Genomic DNA, 20,833 nt, shown 5'->3' on the forward strand with positions numbered 1-20,833 from the left:
ACAACCTAAGGAGTGTGAAACTTGGTCCTATGGTATTGATAGCAACAACAACCAACAGTTTGTCAGACTATCAGAACTCAGTCTGTTAAATGCAGCAATCTGTAATTTTATTTCAGGACTTCCAGTCTATCACCAAAAAAACCCTCTATGTTGTTTTTTAGTTTACTAATAAAATAAACACAGAACCATGATTAATGTGATTCTTCTTATGTTGCTAACAATATCAAACTTCAGCACTATGAAAATGAAATAAAATTAGTTTCAAAATTCTTCACGTAAATAAAATATTTTTTACATGAATGCAATTATTTAAAAACAGACTAACTGACTGATGTCATTAGCTTTCCAATTAAAAATTAAACGTGCTTATTTGTTTTCGTCTGAAAGGACTGGCAATGGGCTTTCTTTTGCTTTTCTAAAAAGGTTTGTGTTGTTGATAAAAATTTTCCGGAAATACCTTATATTTAAGTGCTAATGGAACTCCTAGTCAACATAGTTACCCTTCACAGATTTTCATTATGTAAAAAGTCATTCAGTAAGACCAGTGGATTACAGATCTCTAAGTGCTTTCTCAATACGATTATGTAAGTCTTTTAATGCAGGAAGAGATCTGGACAAAATAGTAGTCTACACGTGAGCAGCATTTGCTATGGTAAGCATACAATAAAAGTGGGATTAGAAAATAATGTCTTTCATATAAAATTATCTGCATGTGTTGAAGGAAGGACAAGAAAAGGAAGGAGATGGATGGATGTAGTAAATACGTCTTCTCCATCTTATGCTAGCAAAGTTTGCATTTTGTTAAATATGATATATTAGCATCACAACGTTCAACTATAGCTTCTCTATAACAAGGTAGTATCTTATAGCCAGTGGGACAAAGAATGTGAAATAGCCCTGAGTGGAACTAACTACCCATTCTCTGATTAACTCAATACAGAATAAAAAATTCTGGATTTGCTACATGTTGATACCGATTTTACAAGACAACCCCTTTCTCTCTGTTTCACACTACAAAGGACTTTCTATTGGCAGAAGGTGGCCCCAGAAGGCTGAATTCTGTCATCCATCCTGACAGCTTGCTGCTGCAGTACTGTGATGCAGGGGGCAACGTGGCTTAATCAGCTACCACTGATTGAACCTGTGGAAAGGTGAGAAGTGACGTGGCATTTAACCAGCATGAAGGCTCTTCTGCATCTTCTTATACAGCCAAGCACAAGCATTTCATGCTGGAAGCAATGTGACTAGAAGCCATATAGGCAAATACAAATAAAATTACAGCATCTCTGAAAATCTGTCACCTACAGAGGCTAGTGAGCAAAAGCAATTACGTTCATCGCTTAGTTCCAGTAATTTTGTCAGAATATCTACTGTGGTTTTCCTAAGTATCAGAAATTGACTTCTTGAGCCCCTACAGGGTCAGGTGGGTTTTTTTCATTATGTTTGATTGAACTGTATGTTTTCTTTTACTTACACTGTATTGCATGATGTTATTTGCCATATATTTACTAATAACATCTCCACCAAATTAAACAAACAAACAAATCCTCTAAAAGCTAGTTCTAATTCAAGTGCACAGAAGTGGAAGTCACAATCATAGTAGAACTGTGTGGTCTGTTATTTTGGTCAGTTTTCCACTATGCTTTAAAATAATCCCTGAAGTCTATGATGAGTCAAGTCTGTCTCTTGCATACAAATGTTCAAAGAACGTACGCAGTCGAACTCATTGATGTGTCACAGCATTAAGGAATTACATAGCCTAAAACATAACTTCAACAATCATGGGGTTTTCGTAAGAATAGTAAATGCCAGGTCATACAGCCATGTAGAATTGTTTTGAGAAAAAGAAAATATTTTAAAATTCCTTTGTATGATGTTGAAGAATCTATATATAAATAGCATAAAACTTGGGGGAAAAATAAGTGAGAAAGGTGGAAATGAGAAAAGCAGGCAAAAGAAAATATTTAACTATTTATACCCTCTAAAATGACTGAGGAGTACCTGCACACCAAACACGATACTCCCTTAGCAACCTAATCCAATATGCTAATTGCATGTGTAACTTTATATACAAATACACTTTTGAGTTCTGGGTCCTAGAGAGCGTGGTCTGAATAAATATGCAGATGAGCCAGTGAGAAATTACATGCGTGAAGACTATTGGCGTAATTAAAAGCTGCAGAATTAGAACCATAATTTCAGTTTGCGTAAGGCACGTAATCCATTATGCATCCGTTGAAAGTAGAACATTTCCAGTTGTTAATGCTATCTGTAACCTAGTTTTCTGATCTGCTTTGATTTGTTGGAATATTGTTTTGTAGGAAGGCAGCTATATTTTTTATTTTTAGTCAACCTACATAATGGTGTATAATCATAAACCTGCATTTCCTAGATTTGATATTTATTCACATTTTGGAGACAATACTTGGAAAACTGTATAGTGAATAACATATTTACTTTTCACATTATTCGTTACGTCTGCCCATTCATTGATATTATATAGAATCATAGAATCATAGAATCAAGGAAGGGTTAGGGTTGGAGGGGACCTTAAAGATCATCTAGTTCCAAGCCCCCTGCCATGGGCAGGGAAACCATCCACTACACGAGGTTGCCCAAAGCCTCATCCAACCTGGCGTTGAACACTTCCTGGAATGGGGCACCTACAACTTCTCTGGGCAACCTGTTCTCAGTGCCTCACCATCCTCTGAGTGAAAAATTTCTTCCTTATATCTAATCTAAATCTGCCCTTTTTCAATTTAAAGCCATATATATAAGCTAAACAATCTAAAAGCTTTAGAGTGTCATTTTGAAATAAGCCAGTTTAAGAACTAGTAGATCTGGCCAGTGAAATCTCTTAATTTTTTGATCCGTGAGGTTATAACAATTTGTTCGATACAGTAGAAACTACACCTGCATGGGGACAAAGCTTTCACCAGACACATATAAATTAAACCAAGAACTGACTCAGCATAATCACCTCGAACTCACAGGACAGCAGGTAAGCCCAATTTGTGAAATAATGGTGGACCTTGTTTTTCATTTGAAATTATTACAGTGATGGGATCTGCACTGATCTGTATGTGCAAAATAATTTACGCAATGATGCAACAAAAAGGAGTTAAGTCGTTCTATTGCTAAGTATTCTAATCATACAAAAAAAAAACCCAGAAAGCTAATTTTACAATCATTTCTATATATCTAATTACCTGAATCTTTTTTCTTTAACAAACTAATGTTTTCTTTTTCTCATAAGCAGTAGCTGAAGCGGAGGGACACCCTTCACATTGCTGAAATATGATCCCACAAAGAACTACTGTAAGTGCAGTAATCTTACGGTGTTTCATTTGGCACAACTTTTGCATCACTTCAGAAGGGTTTATTTTTCAACACAGCACAATCTGTTTTCGAAAACAACCTGAAATACAAAAGTATTTGGTGTCCATTAAGTTAAAAATTGTATGCTCTGGCATACAAGAAGCATGAAGGTAGTCAAATTCTTAATTTTTTAGAAAAAATACATATTTTTAAATAATTTAATCTGGAGGAGACCTCTGACTCTCCAGCCTTCTGTCTTACATCTTACTGAGTGTCACACATGTACACATCTCTAGCTAATTCTTCCTATGGGGAGACTTTTCTCCAAACTAACATCTCCTGTATTCCAAGCCTACAAGTTGGTCCTTGAAGCATAATGCTGGAGCCCAGCTGAATGTAGAATGCACTTGTGCTGGAACATTTACACTACAGTAATGGAATAAACTAGTATGCTCAGTTTAGGATTGGCATTCCTGAGTAATAGATTTTCTCAGATTTTCCATTCTTCCTGAAATCACTCGTAACGCTGCACAAATTTTAAGTACAAGTGAGATGAGCTCTCCATTTTAGCAGAATATATTGAAGAAAGTAGTCATCTAAGTTGGAGATGAAGAAATGAAACTTGCTTTATAGATAACCTCACATCTAGTTTGGCTTTAAGACATTTTCTGTATTCATTTCAGCTATCTCCAACAAGTTAGCTATAGCTTTGACAGAGCAGATACATGCACACTCGCAGAGCTTAGCTTTTGCCTTTCTTAGCAGGAAACTGGAAGGGGGTAAAACACCCCTTTCCATACTTGATCTTTGCTTACAGAGTTTCTGCATGTCAGAAACACTCAGTTTCTGAGTGTTCATCCTTAGAACCTCCTGCCACCTCCCGTCCTGATTTAAAGACGCATATGCTCCTGCAATTTTGCATGAGATGACTTCAGTTTTGTCATGAACAGATACTGAACTACTCTGTAAGACAATAATGAAATTTAAAAATTGCCATCAATAGGGTGAATATGCTGACCCTTGGGTAATGAAGGTCATCCTCCTTAGGGGGAAGAGGTGCCTTACGTACTCCAGGACTGTATGGAAAAAATGAAGCAATGGGAGCAGAGAATAATGTTTGCCTTAACTTGCACTTGGCTGTCTTTGGTCCCAAAGGACTGCTTCAGATGCCGAGAACAGTCATGAACAATGCTATAACCACACAACTGTTTCACTACCGACAGTCCTGGTATTCTGTAAGTGTTTGAGGGTGCAAACAGCAGCATGTATGCCAGCCACACGTTCAACTTCCACCCCTCACGCAAGAATGCCTACGAAACCAGATCTGCTAAATTTAATACCAGTGGATACCAGTGACACCAGAGGAATTGTTTTCCAGGCTATTCCTGCTTTTCATACTAGCACTTGTGAGACTTTAGACTGTTTAAAAATATTAAAACATCCCATTTAGAAACTTAATAATATAATCTGCACTATTATCTCTCATCAGATTTTCCTGAAGATGTTCCGAAAAAAAGCTCCAGGGATATCAGACATTGCATTTTTGTCACAGTAAGACAGTTTTGTGCATGTGCTGGTATTATGACTCAATTGAAAATGATGCTGTTCATTATTGGTACCCGAGTACTTTCTACTTAAAATGCCTTTATGCCGAAATGTCTGACATAAGGGACCCTAAATCTTTTTGATCAGCCATCAAGCTCGTTGGACGTTAAATCTTGAAAAACCTCAGCAGTTTATTTTCACCAATAAAGCAGCTTTTAGGCAAAGCACATTCCTAACAAGATGTACACTTAACAAAAAAAAATAGGTAACTATACCAGGACTGCAAAAGACAGACAAATATGAGGTGAACATCATGATTTTAGGTTCAAAATGCCTTCTGCTAGGAAACAGGCACACTAGTGTACCTTATGCTTCCATTGCCTAAGATGGTAATCACTCATAAGCAATAATGGTTAAATTAATATGAAAAAGGAGGCTAGAGTCACAAGATGTCCTGGTTCTGCTTGTACATTTGGTCATGAGGAAGGAAAAGAGAGGGAGGGCAGACATGTATATTATCTGGCTGTACAGCAGCTGGTGTTCTGCCCCACTTTTAGTATAATCAGTTGGCTGGCTGACCTATTCTCTGCCGACTGCAGCCTAGCATCAGGGTGAACACGGCCCAGCTGTGTCTGTGTAGATCTTGATTGAATTTTTGTGGGTTTTTTTTCAGTTGACATATTCTGGCATCCGGCTGGTTCTATTGCCTCTAAATGTCATTTCAGTTACGGTGAGCCACATCTCACAGGTATTAACTACATCCTCAAATAGAAAATAAAATTGAGAAATTGTCAGAAGCATGTACAGGTATGTGGATATTTACCAAACAGAATCTAGCAAGAGAAGGATTATGAATAGGAGGAAGATTCTCTATGTTACATGCAAATAGCATTCTTAGAAAATTTCGCAACCTGTGTCATCAGCTGTCTTCTGCTTAAACTTAAAAATAAAAAAAATTATTAAATTGAGGAATCAAAATCAAATGTTAAAATAATGAAATAAAATATTTCCTAGAGTGAAATGTCTGTTCAAAGGACTTTTGCAAGCTTTTGCTTTCTTGCCTGAATGTATCTTTTTTTCAGGTAACAAGGTACTCAAAAGCCTCAGAAGAGGTCTGTAATAAAAATTAACTATTTTAACTATTAATGAAAAATTAATACTACATACTCCTCCCCTTTGAAGTCTACTAGAGCAAATTCAAACAACTTGGAGCACGACATGTTTAATTAAAACCAATGATTTTTGTTATCAACGTGCCCTGATGTGGAATTGAGATAAGGAGATTTCTCTGAGGCCAGCTAGCAGGTCAGCAGCAGTATGACGGTTACAAATCCGAGTCCTTGGTTGGATTTGTGCCAACCTGTGCTGATTCCTGGGGCTGTAACTGCAGTCCCTTTGGCAGTACTCGAGAGGACTTTGAGGTTTAAGGTAAAAATTCAGCATTTACACCTTGCCTTGCTGTAAATACGGTCAGTGCTATGAAACCTCAGTAAGTGCCAACCACTCCGTAGTTGTTCAAGTAAATTAAAAGCCATCGCCTCGTGCCTGTAAACCCTCTGTATTTCCTTAAGCTTTTGCCCTTCGAGGACACTATTATCGGCTTAGGCTGACGGGGACTGAGGCGTTACAGACCTCAGTAACAGTTTGTGGTCGGGCTCCATCCCCCCCCGTCTCCGGGCGGGCCGAGCGCTCCCTCGGCGGACGCGCGCGGTAACGGCGGCCGAGGCCCGCCGGGCTCCGCTGCCTGCGCCTGCAGTGGCTCCTCCGGGAGCCCAGGCGGCGGTGGCGGCCGGGCCGCCCCGTTCCGTTCCGTTCCGTCCCGTCCCGCAGCGCGATCGCGCCCACGGCTGCCGCCGCCCCTGGCGATGAACTCGCGGCTGCGGCACTGGAGGGAAGCGGCGACGCTGCTGCTGGCGGCGGGCGCCTCGGCGCGGCCGCCGCGCTCGCCGCTCGGCGCCTTTGACTACGACCTGCTGCTGCTGCAGCGCAGCGCCCGCAGCGGCTTCGCGCCCGGTGCCCACGTCTTCCCCGGCGGGCTGGCAGAGGCGGCGGATTTCTCCGCCGACTGGCTGGGGCTGCTGCCCGCTTCGCCCCAGTGCGGGCTGGGCCGCGTCAGGCCGCCGCCTCCCGGCAGCAGCCGCGCGCCGCTCTTCGCCACCGACCGGGAGCCGCTGGGCTCGCCGCTGCCGGGGGAAGTCGCCTTCCGCATCTGCGCCATCCGGGAAACTTTCGAGGAAGCGGGAATCCTGCTGCTGCTGCCGGGGCGCGGGCCGGCGGCCTGCAGCGCTCCAGCCCCGCCGCTGCCCGCGGAGCGCCTGCCCCCCGCCGAGGAGCTGAGCGAGTGGCGGCGCCGGGTGCAGGCGGACCCGGCCTGCTTCCTGCAGCTGTGCCGGCACCTGGGCTGCGTCCCCAACATCTGGGCGCTGCAGGAGTGGAGCAACTGGCTGACCCCCGTGGGCAGGGCCGGTCGCGGCGGCCGGCGCTACGACACGGCTTTCTACTTGTGCTGCCTGGAGAAGCGGCCGCCGCGCACCTCGCCGGACGGCCGGGAGGTGACAGCCTTCCTGGTAAGGGCGCCTGCAGCGCCGCGTTCCCTGAGGGCGGCCGCATTCCCACGGCGACGCGCCGGGGGCACGCCGGCTCCGGCCCGCGCTGCCGCCTCTTCACGAGAACCCGCCGCGCCCGTGGCCTGCTTCCAGTACAGATCCCATAGTCCAGCAAAGGTCTGGCTCTCCAGCCGTCCCGACAGCGCTCCTTAGATGTCAGAAAAGGGGAAAGGAGTTTTCACCTTCATGGGAGTCCCCTCCCTTGCACATCTCTCCTTCCAGTCAGCACCTGCCCGCGTCCCCTCGGATCTGCCCTGCAGCTGTAACTGCTGGCAGAAGAGGGTGTTTTTCAAGGTCATTTTACGTGAAGTTTTATGGCACAGGACGTGTGTCACATCAGATCATTTTCACCTTCAATTACTGTATCCTTCGAAGGTGGACGGCAAGGAATCACTCTCCACGCATTACTTAGCGCAGCACCAACGGAGCAGTGCCCTTACACCCTCAACGTTCGACAGTGTTCAGCGCTGCCAGAGCTGTTAGTCACTTTTGTCTTCCGTAGAGTTACTCGGAATATTTTAAGTAACATACAAACTTGTTGAAATAGTGTATTACTAAAAACATTTTTGGAGCTATATTGATTTTCCTTTTTTTTTTTTTTCAATTGGAAGGGGTAAAAGCAAAAAACAATATCAAGAAGCTTCTTAAAGACAGGTCAGGGTCAGGTACATTAGGGTCTAAGTCGTTCTAGAATTCTGAAAAGCTTGAAAGCAAGTTAGAAGTAGATGAGAAACCAGACAGTTCTGTAAAAGTTTACCTAATAATTTTAGTATTACTGATGTTTCCATATTTATTTTTTAACAGATCTTGCTACAGAAGTTTCAAAGTACCTGAGATCTTATCTTCAAAAGAGTTCATGTTATAATTTTGTTAGTAACAGCACAAATCTATGGACTGTTTCAAGCTCTGTTTTCTATAAAGACTTCCTTGCCAATGGCTTTCAAAGTTACTGATACTTTCTGCCTGCTGAAGAAACTATTACTTCAAGGATTCTTTTCATCTTACAGTGGTCATCACCTCCAGAAGCCATTGAACGCTTTAAATCTCAAGAAATACGGATTGCTCCACCTCAGTTCTACGAGTTGTGTAGGCTGTGCAACTTCTCATCGCTCCGGGAGTTGCACAGGTTCAGCTCTGATCGAGCTCTAGAGGGGTGTGAGCGTTGGATGCCGGTGATGTTAACTGCTCCAGATGGCTACGTTCAGCTACTGCCAGGTACGAAAACACATGAAGATTCTTTTAACTATATAAAAGCGTGGGAATTGATACAAACTCAAGCCGCAAGACAGGCTGTAATTCTAAGAAAAATATTGGTTTAAGTCAAGTTACTGCACGCTTTTTCAGCTGTTTGGCTTCATTCACTGATACAGCTGATAAGGGCTGCTGTCAGAGACGAGCTACTGAATCAGACAGCAGTTATTTCTGTACTTACTTGTAGTCTCATTGTCTCATATAGTTGCCATTAATATGGTTGTTGTGAAGAAATTCTAGCATTTCAACTTTTTCATCTGAAGAATGTGTTAGAACTCCTCCTCTTTACTCCTTTTCAGTGGAAATTGTCATTTACTTCAGTTACCCGTCTTTGTAAGGGCAAGTGGATCAAGCACAGCTGCAGTATCAGTCTTCACAACTGTAGTGATAGGGCAGTGATCGAAAAACATACACTAATTCATTTTCCTCCTGCGTTCTCCTACTTAAGTCTCTCTCATTTTACAGTAATGTAAGTTTTTGTCTTCTCCTTAAGGAAAGTTGCATCTATTTATGATTTTCTGCTTCTTTGGTTTGCTTTTCATTATGCTTTCTCCTGTCTTTTTTTTTTGTCATAATCAACCTCTAGAATTCCTATATTTGTGGTATATTAGCCTTATTGCACAAAAGTAACAGGCATTTATATAGCAAAACACTGTTTTCCTCAACAAAACAGATCAAAGCAACAGTTTCTATTCTTAGTCCTACTGTAGCCTATCTTTATACACTTGGAAAAATATTTGTCTTGTTCTCTACCTATTACATAAACTCGTACCTGACCAGGCAGTGATTATAACATATTATCAGGATCACTGGAACATTCAAATCAATACCTCGAATGTACACTGCAGCATTACTGAAATTTATGTCTATATCTTTAAATCTGAAGATAAAAACGATAAAGATTTAAAAAAGATTTTAAAAAATCTAATAGAAGCAATTTACTTTTGTATTGTGAAATACATTCCCACTCCGTTTCGTGTCCTGATATATTTTAAAATTGCTAGCGTCACTCAAAAGGCTGAAAAATAAGGTAGGCAACAAATAACAAACTTTTTTCTGCCCTCAGGAGACGAGTTATATCCAGAAGATCCAGATTATACAGGAGAAAAGAAAATAATCATGTCAACAGATAAGAAGGTTGAAGATCTGATGAAAGAGGGTAGCGTGTTTCACAGGATAGTAATAAAAAACATCAACAATCTTGCTGTCTATGTTAATATTCAAGCAAAATATAAACATATGAATCCACTGATGATAAAGTCTGATTGTTCAGATTACAACAGCAGATTATAGTATCAGTTTTATTTAAAGCTAGACTATTTTTCATTACATTCACTGTGGTTTTGATCCTTTTAACCATTGCCAAATGGTCAGGAAAATATTCCTTTGTCCTATCAAAGCATTTTGTGTGTGTGTGTGGTTGGAGATTTATGTGTACATAGTTCTTTCAGCCTTGGAAACAGCACAGTTCTGCCAGTTATGATGTTTAGAGGCTACTGAAAATTTAACATAACCATCAACTTAATTATTGATTAACTTAAATGCAATTTAATGGTAATTATACTGAGCCATTACCCCCTTATTCTACTTACATACTAATTGCAGAATATGCTGCAACTTTGGTCTTTTGGGTTACACGGGTCCTTTTCTCACTGAAAATTTAAGTATATATTATGTTCAGAACAAGTACGTTTTGAGTTGACAGAATTCTTTTACTGTGCTTCCCAAAGTTATCCATTAGTCAACTGTAACGTGTCTAGGAATGAATGAAATCTCACATTCTGCATCTGCTGACATCTCCCAGACTATTCTATTTTTGGGAAAACCAATGTGTGTGTGTGTGTGTGTGTGTATTTATTAGCTAAAATTCACTTGTTAAAAAAGTATGAAGTTAATGTTTATATTCAATACACCTGAATTCCTTCTATTAATTATAATCTATTCAAAACTTTACTGTAATTTTCAAAGGTAGAGATAATTTAGACAAATTATAATCAGATAATGCATTCATCTATCAGATTGAATGCATTCTCAACATTCTTTTTATTCATGATAATTTTTATCAAGTTGTTACCAGTTTGAAAAATAGAAAAATAAAATTATTTAGCTCCAAAAAGATAGCAACAACTTCACGGAATAATGTACTACCTTGGAAACACCCACTTCCATATTTCAGCATCCCACATTTTGCTTCTCAACTACTTTACTAAATCCTATCTGAGATTTAAGAACTTCAGAGGAAGAGTTGCTGCTTGCTTTTTTTGTTTTGGATTTTTGTTTGGTCTTTTTTGTGCAATGAGTGGAGTAAATGGAGCAATGACCTAAATTCTTCATCTGGAAGAACAATGAATGATGACTTGCGATCAGTCAGTAAAGTTGTTCAGAAAGCTTTGTTTCAGCTCTTGTTCTGTATTTTAATTAAAATCTTCTGCAGTATTTTCATTAAATTGAGTTCGTTTGTAGCATTCCTTTGGATTGGAAAAAACGTGTGGCTTTCTCTTTTCTCTGAACATGCTCAGACCGTTCCTGGTTTTGCAGACTTTGTTAAAATTTGTATACCTCTGCTAAACATGGATCATGTGAAGCAGTCTCTTATGTATACCGTATATTATGCAGTATAAGCCTTCTTCTGCTCCTTTATCACTAACAGCGGTTTCCCAGGTGCTCCCATCCACTAGTTCCTTAACTGAAAGTTCACTCTCCTAAAATTCAAGGTCTTCACTGTACTCTTCATTTGGCCCATATTCCTCAAGATCATGAATTCAAATATACAAAACAATGTATGTATAAATATACCAAAAAATAAAGAAATTATGTAATCTGAAATCACTTTGATTTTGCAATATAGTCTTTCATAGTTGCTTGAGAGCTTCCTTGATGACTTTTTATTCTTCTGTACTTATAGTTCTACTAAGTTGACTGTTGTGGTATAAAGTAGCTATTAGGAAAGAAATGATTCAGCAACCTACATACAGAAGTTTTTACACACTTGCATGTTGCTGTACGTTATGCCTTTAATTCTAATATAAGTTTTGGTGTGTGTCAAAACCAGTTAATTCAATACTAAATCCATACCTTAAGTGAACAGTCTGCTTCTCCATCTTTGATTGTCTCCTGTAACATGTCTTCCACTTAGAAAAGCAAAACGGTCCAGTAGGGGGAGCTTGAAGGCCAAAGGACAAAAAAGTAACAAACACAAAGAAAAATATACTATTTCACATAGAAAGTGATGATAATTGTTAAATGCAAGCATACATGGTTTAGCATATACATACAGTAAATACCTTTTAATATTCAGTTAAAAATTTCCACGATTGAAACTGTAGTTTCAAAATATTGAGCCAATCTTAAGTATAGGCTTCTGCCCAAAGAGGTGGGCTTTATTTCCCAGCTGCATGTTTCATCCCCTTCTCCTGGGCTGGCACCTTGTGTATGTAGCCTTGGGCAAAACTCAGTCAGGCCTGAAACACACTTTTTTTTTTTTTTTTTAAGCCTGAATGAAAAGAGTAGACTACAAGAATGAATTAAAAAAAGAAAAAAAGTAGCTTTCTCCCAGAGCCTGAGATGCAAGAATAAACGTTTCCTTTTAGGCTGGTGCTACCTACAACAGCTGTTTTCCATTGCGGATATGTACATATTTAAGTAGCTGAACTCGTACGGAGAACTGCCAGGTGCTCCTTCTCCTATCTCCCTCATCTTACGCACCTTCAAGAACATGCTCCTCCTCAGACTTGGCAGGCTCTGGGAGAAGCACGTGCCGCAGAAGCCCTGGCTGTTACCACCTCACGGTGTGGGATACGACCCAGCTCTGGGAAGCCACCGCCACTGCAGCAGGCCCAGCCCGCTGCTGCGCCGCGCTCCCCTCCGGCCCCTTCCCTCAGCCCAGCGCACCGGCACCGCCCCCGCCGCAGAGCGGGCCCAGCGCAGGAGCGGCAGAACGATACGACCCGCACTTCAGGCTCATTTACCACAACAATGCGCTGAAGGACTCGAGCACGCGCCATTACCGCTCCCACACCTCCGCTCACCGCCCCGGGCGGCACCGCGCATGCGCAGGACACACCGCGGAGGGCCGAGGGCGCTTGCGCGCTGGGGGCGATTTCGGAGGCGGGGCGGCCGGCGGTTCTGGATGCTTCCAAGGGGGACGGTGACGAGCGTGTTACGGTGGGTTGGGCGCGGATGGCTTGAAGGTGCTGGTGACTGAGGTTAGGGGATTTATGTGTACGAGGAAGAGTGGGAAGCCAAGGCAGAACGCGAAGGAAGTTGGCGTGGGGGGCGCGTAAAGCAAAAGGTAGCTTCTTAACTTAAAGCTTTTTGCTTTTTGCTGTGCTCTTCTTTCTTTGCACTGTGCCTGTTAGGGATGGGGTTTTCTATGGAGTAAGACTGACTGGAGGGAAAGAAGCAGGGATAGTGCGTTGGTGTGGTTTTCTGGAAGTGTTTGTGTCAGACCGGTGCTGCTGGAGAGGTGTCCTTTTTCCTTCTGCTGTCGGGTTTTTCTCAAGGGCAGCAGTTCGAGGTGAGGCACTCAGTGAGCCCTTGTGTCCTCACAAGGTAAATAGCGTTGGGCATGGAGTTTGAGCAAACGTTTGTGTTCACATTTAATTCTCAATAAAAAGGCAGGTACGTTGCTGTGAGGATTATATTAAGGGAGCTGGCTGTTTACTTGGATGTGCTTTATCCTTGATGCTTTGATAGTTCATTTATTGCTTTTGCACTTCTTGAACTGAGAGCTTAGGAGAGGTTATTTATGCTTCTCACATGTTATTTCCGAAATAAGTGTATTTTTTAAGTGTCTACGGTAGCACTATGTGTTTCATATTACAGTGTAGTGTTAGAGACTTACTTGTAACCCAGGTGGTATGCTTGTGTTGTGATGCAAGCTTCTAAAGTGGTTTCATCTGTTTTGTTGTAGGGTCAAACTGGGAATTGTCAGCACCATCTCTTAGCAAAGCAAGTTGCTAGTTACAACCACGGTGTAGCTTGTTGCTTCTTATTTAGCTCTGACCTGTTCAACACTAACTTTGGAAGTGAAAGGCCAATGTCTTGACTTTCATCTCCCAAAACATTTTATTAGGCACCTGCTTCTAGTGTGAATTCTTTTAAGTGGTGAGCTAGACAGTGCAGTGGTGATACCGTGATGTGCTGGTTTGTGCTGAAATGAAATGCAAATTGTGTCAGTTTACAGATAGTTTATTATTCCATTGTAATTCCTAGGTATGATATATACCTTTGCAGGTGAATGTAATGTGAAATACCAGTAAAAATCTCTGCTGTGTTAAAATTGTTTGCTAAGGTTGAGACTCTTCTTTTGTGTTAGGTTTGGGTTTTTTTTAATTATGTAAGCATTTCCCTCTGGTGTTTTTGTCCCATTGGTCATGTAGATAGATTGTAGCAGCCCTTATCTTCAATCAGCCTATTTCTATTGGCCTTTGAATGTAAGATAAGCAGCTACTGTGAGTAGGTTGAGGATAACAGGTATGTATTGGTGTATTAAAAATCGATGTAGTTGTATATAAATAAGTACAGACAGCAAATCTTAATTGGGCTTTAACAGTGCCTTGTTAAGAAGGCTGATTTGAACCTTTTGATATGTGTAAATCAATTGCCTAGACTAATATTCCTGAGACACTCAGCAAAAATCTGTAGGCTTGCGTTAAGTGTATGTTCTTTAGATATGCTTCAAAACAAATGATGGCTTTAAAAATGGTTAATCAAACATTTGTTGTGCTTTTACAATAGTGTTGAGGAAGACTCTAGCTGAGAAGCATGGAAGTCTTCATATTAAAGGTATGCTGGTGTCTTTTAAAGTCTAAAGGATTGCTGTTTGTTTATTTCAGAGCAGCTCTCTGGAAGTCAGATTTGCAAATAAAATGATGTCTCTATTTCTATTCAGCAGCAATTTCTTACACATGTTGGGTCGTATGTGGTTTATACACGTTTTGTTATTTCTTTTATATGTTTGTGTAGGTTTCAGCTCAAAAGAGGTGAGTAGAGATGCAGCTAAAACCTAAAATGGAAGATACACAACATAATCTTAAATATGTAGTACAGTACTAGCTTCTACTGAATTCTGCAAAAGATCACAGAAATATAATTTTCCCAGAATATAGTCAGGATAGCTGAACCCAGCTGACCAAAAAGATGTTCTGTAGCATAGGATGACATGCTCAGCAATAAAAGCTGCAGGAAGGGAGAAGAAAAGGGGGGATGTCTGCAGTGTCGAATTTGTCTTTCATGTGTGATGAAGCCCTGTTTTCCTGGAAATGGCTAAATATTCTGCCTGCCAGTGGGAAACAGTGAATGCATTCTTTATTTTGCTTTGCTTGCGTGTGCAACTTTTGCTTTACCTGTTCAGTTCCTTTTGTGTTGACCTATGAGTTTCCTCCCTTTACACTTCCAATTTTGTCAATCATCCAAACTGCAGGGGAGTGAGGGAGCAGCTGTATGGCATTAGCTGCCTACTGAGATTAACCCACAACAGCTGGGGACCCAGATTAGCTGAAAGACTGAGATATGGAGGTTTACAAAGGCTGAGCAGAAAGCTATGACCCCATTTTAAAGAAACTGACTTGTAGACTCTCTGAGCATAAAGAAAATTCCATTGGTTGGGTTTGTTGTGTATTTTGGGGTTTTTATACATACTTCTTGAAGACAATACAGAAGCAAAAAGCTTTGCTTTTTGGTCTTTACCCACTGTTTGGTTTAACCCACTCTTTAGGTAATGCTGCTACCTTTTGGACTACTCATGCTGTTAATTGCAGTGCTAAAGAAACCTGCAAGTTGAGAAGTCATTTAATGAACTAATGGTCTGAAGTTGAAAGCTGTTTTGGTTGTTACTTGGCATACAGAATGTTATCAGTCACTGTAATTTTTAAGGTGCCTCACTAAAGACTTGAAGCTTTATTTTTACATTTGCTGCTCAGATGTTTTTAAAATCATCCTATCATTATAGTAGGATTTAATAGTATTTGTTACTGTTATCTATCCCTTGCCCCAGATTGAAGATCCAGGTTGCTTTTGGGTTACTATGAAAGGATGTGGGCCTCACATTGTTGATGAAATAGAATATAAAAACCTGAATGCTGAAATGAATCAGTTCTATGACAAATCTTATAAAGGTGTGGATGAAGTAAAACCACCAATGATAGAAGAAGGCCAGGTAAAACCACTGATATGTTTTGTGGATGGAAATAATCTGTTATTTGCATTGGTTTGAGGATGAAGCATACAAGATATGCATTAATCTCTTTTTTTTTTTAATATTGGTATGTGGAAAAGTAGATAATGACATTAATATGGGTTATATCTTCTTATCTGTAAACTTCATAACTATATAAGCTGCAGAGTTTGCATTTCAAAAAGAAAATTGACAGCTGTATAATTAATGTTATGTTCTTGCCTCTAAAAAGAACTTTGAGTGTAATTCTGTATGTTTACAAGAACTGCTGTCTGTTCGTTCTTTTTCAGATTTGTGTGGTTTTCAGTGAGGAGCTCAAATGCTGGTGCAGAGCGGTTATAAAGTCAATCATGTACTGTACAGATCATTATCAAGTAGAATGTTTCCTTGTGGATTATGCCAAATGTGTTTTTGTTAAATCAAAGGAGTAAGTGTTCAGATTTTTTGACACTATCGCTGAAATGTGGTTGTTAGTTAATCCATGCAAATACTAATAGTATTTGCTTAGATTGATAGTGGCAAGGCTTTGGTGTAATTGAGGTGTGGGTTGGGGCCACAAGAAACTGATAGCCATGTGATAGGACCTTGCAAGTGCGAATGCAAACGGATCTTGTGAATCTTTAAAAATGCGTTCTATTGTAGGCTTTGATTTTTTTAGAGATTTGAAATAATGGCAGTTTGTTATGACTGAAATGTATGATTGCCAGTTAACATTTAGATATACTTTGCTCCCTTAAATGATTATATACTAAAAAATTAAAAAAACTATAACCAGTGAAGATCATTCACCAAGCATATATGGAGGCAGGCTTCATTGCTGAATCAGCTTTTGACATGTAGAAATAAAGATGTGGGTTTTTTCCCTACTGCAGTTTACTAGCTTTTTTACTTTGTTAAGAGCTGACAGTCTTGTGTCATGTTGCAAAAAAGGTGAGTTTTCACAGGTTCTCAGTTTTTAAGAAAACTGCTATGAAACCTGCTGTTTCTAAAATTTTGGAAAATGTGGTTTAAAAAATAACTGTTCTAGTTCTTAGCTAGATTTAAAGTTAATTTCTCTAATAAAATACGCAACTTCGAATACAAGAAGCTTTACCAAATTTTTTTACAGTATTCCACAAAATTAAGAAAGCTTATTTAAAGTACTTTAAATCTTAAGTTAAATAACGTTTTTTAAATTGCATGTTGCTGTATTGGAAAACAACTTGACAATGCTCTGAGTTTAAAATATGTTCAACTAGAAGTAAATACGTGATTTACTTCTCTTTGATAGTAAGATAAAAATTTGAGCTGAAGTGATAAATATAGGTGTCTTAAAAGCTTGCTATATGTGATGTCTTGCTGGGCATTAAAAGTCTCCAACCTAACAAGTGTAAACGATAAGGTTAACACTCTAGTGATGACTTTATAAATAATAAATTCTTTTTATGAAAATGAGTACAAATGCAAATTAGTGTATTCATTGGTCTTCCTTCTTGCTGATGTTAATCACACGTGGTTTCTTACACACAAGTAATAATTGCGAAATGGAATATGCAGTGCCAGGTAGCATGTGCAGTGCTATGACAGCTAAGTATCAAGAAAAGACCAAACTAGTGGCAAATGATCAGAAAGATTTTGAGCAAATAGGAAGTATATTCATATCTGGAGCAAACCTGTTCGCTTATTGCTTCTGGTAGCACCTCCCTTGGAGACAAAAATAAAACAATAGTTCCAGGGTGTTTCACAGTGGGAGCCGAACTTCTGGAAGAGCTGTGTTGTTGGATACAGGGTAATGGAAGGATGCGTATGAAACCAATGACTTCTGGAGAATCAAGTCTGTTCTGTAAAATGGGATTATTTCTGCTTTGTTTTTAAGCATTCGAGTTGCACGGGAAGCATTTATGCAGATCCCATATAGAGCGAAAAAATGTAGACTGTACCGCACAAAGCCAGTGACGTTGCGTATTGACTTTTGTGAAGATACTGCAAAAATAGTGTAAGTAGAGTTTAATAAATGTATTCATTCATAAATTTAAGTGTGAAGTTTTATTGCAGAAATTTTTAGAAGAGATTGTGTTTTAAAAAACATAGGAAATCAGATTTGGAGAGCTTTCTGTTTCAGAGGAGCAGTTTGTAAATGAAACTGCTTCCTTTGTGTTTTTTCCTTAATGATTTGGGGTTTATTATTCACCTATTGAAATCTTTTGATATTTATTTAAAAACCTTCAGAAGTTTAGACAGGTTTCTGGCAGTTCTTACTCTGTCATCCCAGAGCTGTGTTTCTTGATTCCTAGTGCATGAACTTCTTCACTAATCTGTCCTTACGTGCTGTTTCTTACAGGTGCTTATCTTACTCCTGATAATCTCTTTTTTGTGGTATTTACATGCTTAGCTGAACTGAAGTTCTACAGCTGTTTATAGTTAGCTTTGTTTTTCCCCATTCTGTCTGTTTTTTTTCTTGCTTTATCTTGGATTTCTGTTGTGCCTTCCTTATATTCATGTCAGTTTCTTTCTCACTGCAGTTTTGAAGAACTTGAACAAGGTTTTCACTGGGTTCTGATGGTAAAGAAAAATGCTTTTATATCGTTGAGTTGCTGGATGCTATTATCAAAGATCTTGCCAACGTGAGAGGGACATGATTAGATCACTGGGGAATACGGCTCTACAGCAAGAAAGCTGCTTTTGTTTGTGTCATTAAAGAGTATCCAAAGCTATATGTGGTCAAGCAGCTTATTTTTTTATGATCTTGTTTGGAAGAAGAAATTAGTATCTGACTTTCAGTATTCTGACAGAACACACACTAGCATAGTTTGGATAGGAATAGTGTACATCTTGAGTGGGCCATCATTGTGAATTAGTAAAAAAATTGTCATATTGTCATATGTAGTTTATGGTGATCTTTATTTGATTCTTTTTTATTTTATATTTAAAGTTGCAGAAGATGATAAAGATTTGATGATTTTGATTTTTCTTCTACAGACCTTTCTTCAGCACTTAAGTGCTTGTTCAAAATTGCTCAATACCTATTTAATTAATATGTTCTACAAGAGGATTCTTGCTTTATTCTTTTTTCACTCTATTTTATTTCTAACCATCATATTTTATGTTGAATGTAAGCCATCATACCTTGACAAAGCAATATCCAGTAGTTCTTGGTTGGCTCATTGTATTGATGAGCTGAAACGATACTATCAAGACTGAAGTTACATTCTAAGTAGTAAGACTCTGCTAACGTGTCTAATTGGTGCACTACTTAAGATTTGGCATGCCTTGAAATAATTTCTTCACATGCATCCAAAGTTTTGCCCAAAATTACCATTTTAATTTTTGATAATGTGGGATAACTGGTTATGTTTACTTCCCTAGACCAGCCAAAAGATGGGATAGCGCTGCTACTCAGTATTTTCAAAACCTTCTTAAAGGTAAATAAAACATCCTTCCAAAATGGTAATTACCACTTCTATTTTTGGATAAGAAACTGTTAGAGAAATGTAGTACTTGTGTGTATATATTTGATTATAAGAACATTATACATGAGAAATAAAGAGGGAAGAGCTACGTAAGGTTTTGTGGATGGACTGACTTTAAGGCAAAAATATTTGCAGAGCTGCATCTCAAGGACTCTGGGCTTCCATGCTGCATGAATTTTCCTAGTTGACCAGATGGTATCTGGCTCTTGGATAGACCACATAAGGCAGGACTCGTGTAACGTTTGTTCTGAACAGTGGAGTCTTCCTGTGTGCTTAGTGTAAATCTTTGGATCAGCGTCACAGCTGTATTTGTGTAGTTTTGTACAGGGATGGCAAGATGTGGCTTACGAGTTTACCCTTTCAGGTGTTGTTTGACAAGGATGTAAGCACCAGCTCAGAAGAGGAATATTTTTACTATAGTTTTTAACAAATCTCCAAGTAGTTATGTAGTAAGCTAATTCCGCTTTTTCTCCAGTCTGTTCTTGTCCTTTCCTATGGTTGGTGTTTCAGTAGGTCGTCCAGTCTTTTTCATATCCAGCCTTCTGTTTTGGTATGAGACAGCTTTTGGTCTTACTAGAAAAGCAGCTTTTTACTGAGTTTTTTTTCTAATCTTCTTGCTTACGTGATTCTACCTGAAAAACTACCTACCTGCTTACTCACAAGTACAACAAACTGCACATGACATATTTGGGGAGGAGGAGATGAGTTTGTGAAAGCAATAAAGGGTCTTTAGGCTGATGATTTCGCACACTAACTGCGACATAGCACTTACCACAATTTACTTCCCCCTCCTCCTGGCCCAAGTGTCAGTATGCAAAGTAAAGGGAGCAATAATAACATTGAATTTAATTTCATAGATATTCCCAGACTGTACTGGAAGTAGTAATACATGCTTTTTTTAATTGCTAGCACATCATTAGTGTGTGCAGAAGAATTCACTAACTGACTTTGTCAGCTACATTTCCTTGAACGAAGAGCCTAACCAAGCTATACAAATGTGCAAATATAACTTCTTGAAAGAAAAGTAAATGTCAGGTTTGGAAAGTGTGCATTTGTACTACAGATTGCCAGAGGCTGAAAGATAAACTAAGACTTTTAGTGTAGAACTAAGACTAGTTTGTGTGGAGAGGCTATTAATCTGTTTCAGCTCTCATGCTTCTTTCAGACACTAAGGACAATTCCATTTTTGTAACTTTAATTTTTTATTGCCTTGTTACTTTCTTGTTTCATTTAAAAGCCACTATGTTTGTACTAGCTTCTCTAAAGAAAGAGGTTACATGTCTAATTGGGGTTTCTATTTGTCTGTCTTGGAGAGTACAAGTGAAAAATACTGATAGTTTGAAAAGGAGTTTAATCTTCTTGTTTGTTCTTGTGTTATTACCACATTTAGGAACTACCCAAATGAAAGCCAAGTTATGTGCTGTAAAAGATAACGTGTTTGATGTTTTTCTTTATGTGACAGTAAAAGACGAAAAGGTAAAGTACTT

The 20,833-nt window shown here is 39.4% G+C and overlaps 2 protein-coding genes across 3 annotated transcripts in view; both read left to right on the plus strand.

Moving 5' to 3' along the window:
* Positions 1-6,728: 6,728 nt before the first annotated feature.
* Positions 6,729-10,646, plus strand: NUDT19 (nudix hydrolase 19). The gene is made up of 3 exons (XM_009989628.2): positions 6,729-7,430; positions 8,477-8,684; positions 9,787-10,646. The coding sequence occupies exons 1-3, from the start codon at positions 6,729-6,731 to the stop codon at positions 10,011-10,013; spliced, it is 1,137 nt and encodes a 378-aa protein (XP_009987930.2). The 3' UTR covers positions 10,014-10,646.
* Positions 10,647-14,486: 3,840 nt separating this feature from the next.
* TDRD12 (tudor domain containing 12) overlaps positions 14,487-20,833 on the plus strand; it is a 29,839-nt gene continuing 23,492 nt past the window's right edge. For both annotated transcript variants that reach the window (XM_086621015.1, XM_009989626.2), the window contains exons 1-6: positions 14,487-14,507; positions 15,718-15,879; positions 16,188-16,324; positions 17,753-17,872; positions 19,243-19,298; positions 20,737-20,822. In XM_086621015.1, the coding sequence (XP_086477141.1) occupies positions 14,487-14,507; positions 15,718-15,879; positions 16,188-16,324; positions 17,753-17,872; positions 19,243-19,298; positions 20,737-20,822 (582 nt within the window). The remainder of the gene's footprint in view (positions 14,508-15,717; positions 15,880-16,187; positions 16,325-17,752; positions 17,873-19,242; positions 19,299-20,736; positions 20,823-20,833) is intronic.

The sequence above is a fragment of the Tauraco erythrolophus genome, chromosome 15 (assembly GCF_009769465.1).
Source record: "Tauraco erythrolophus isolate bTauEry1 chromosome 15, bTauEry1.pri, whole genome shotgun sequence".
In the NCBI taxonomy this organism is placed as follows: Eukaryota; Metazoa; Chordata; class Aves; order Musophagiformes; family Musophagidae; genus Tauraco; species Tauraco erythrolophus.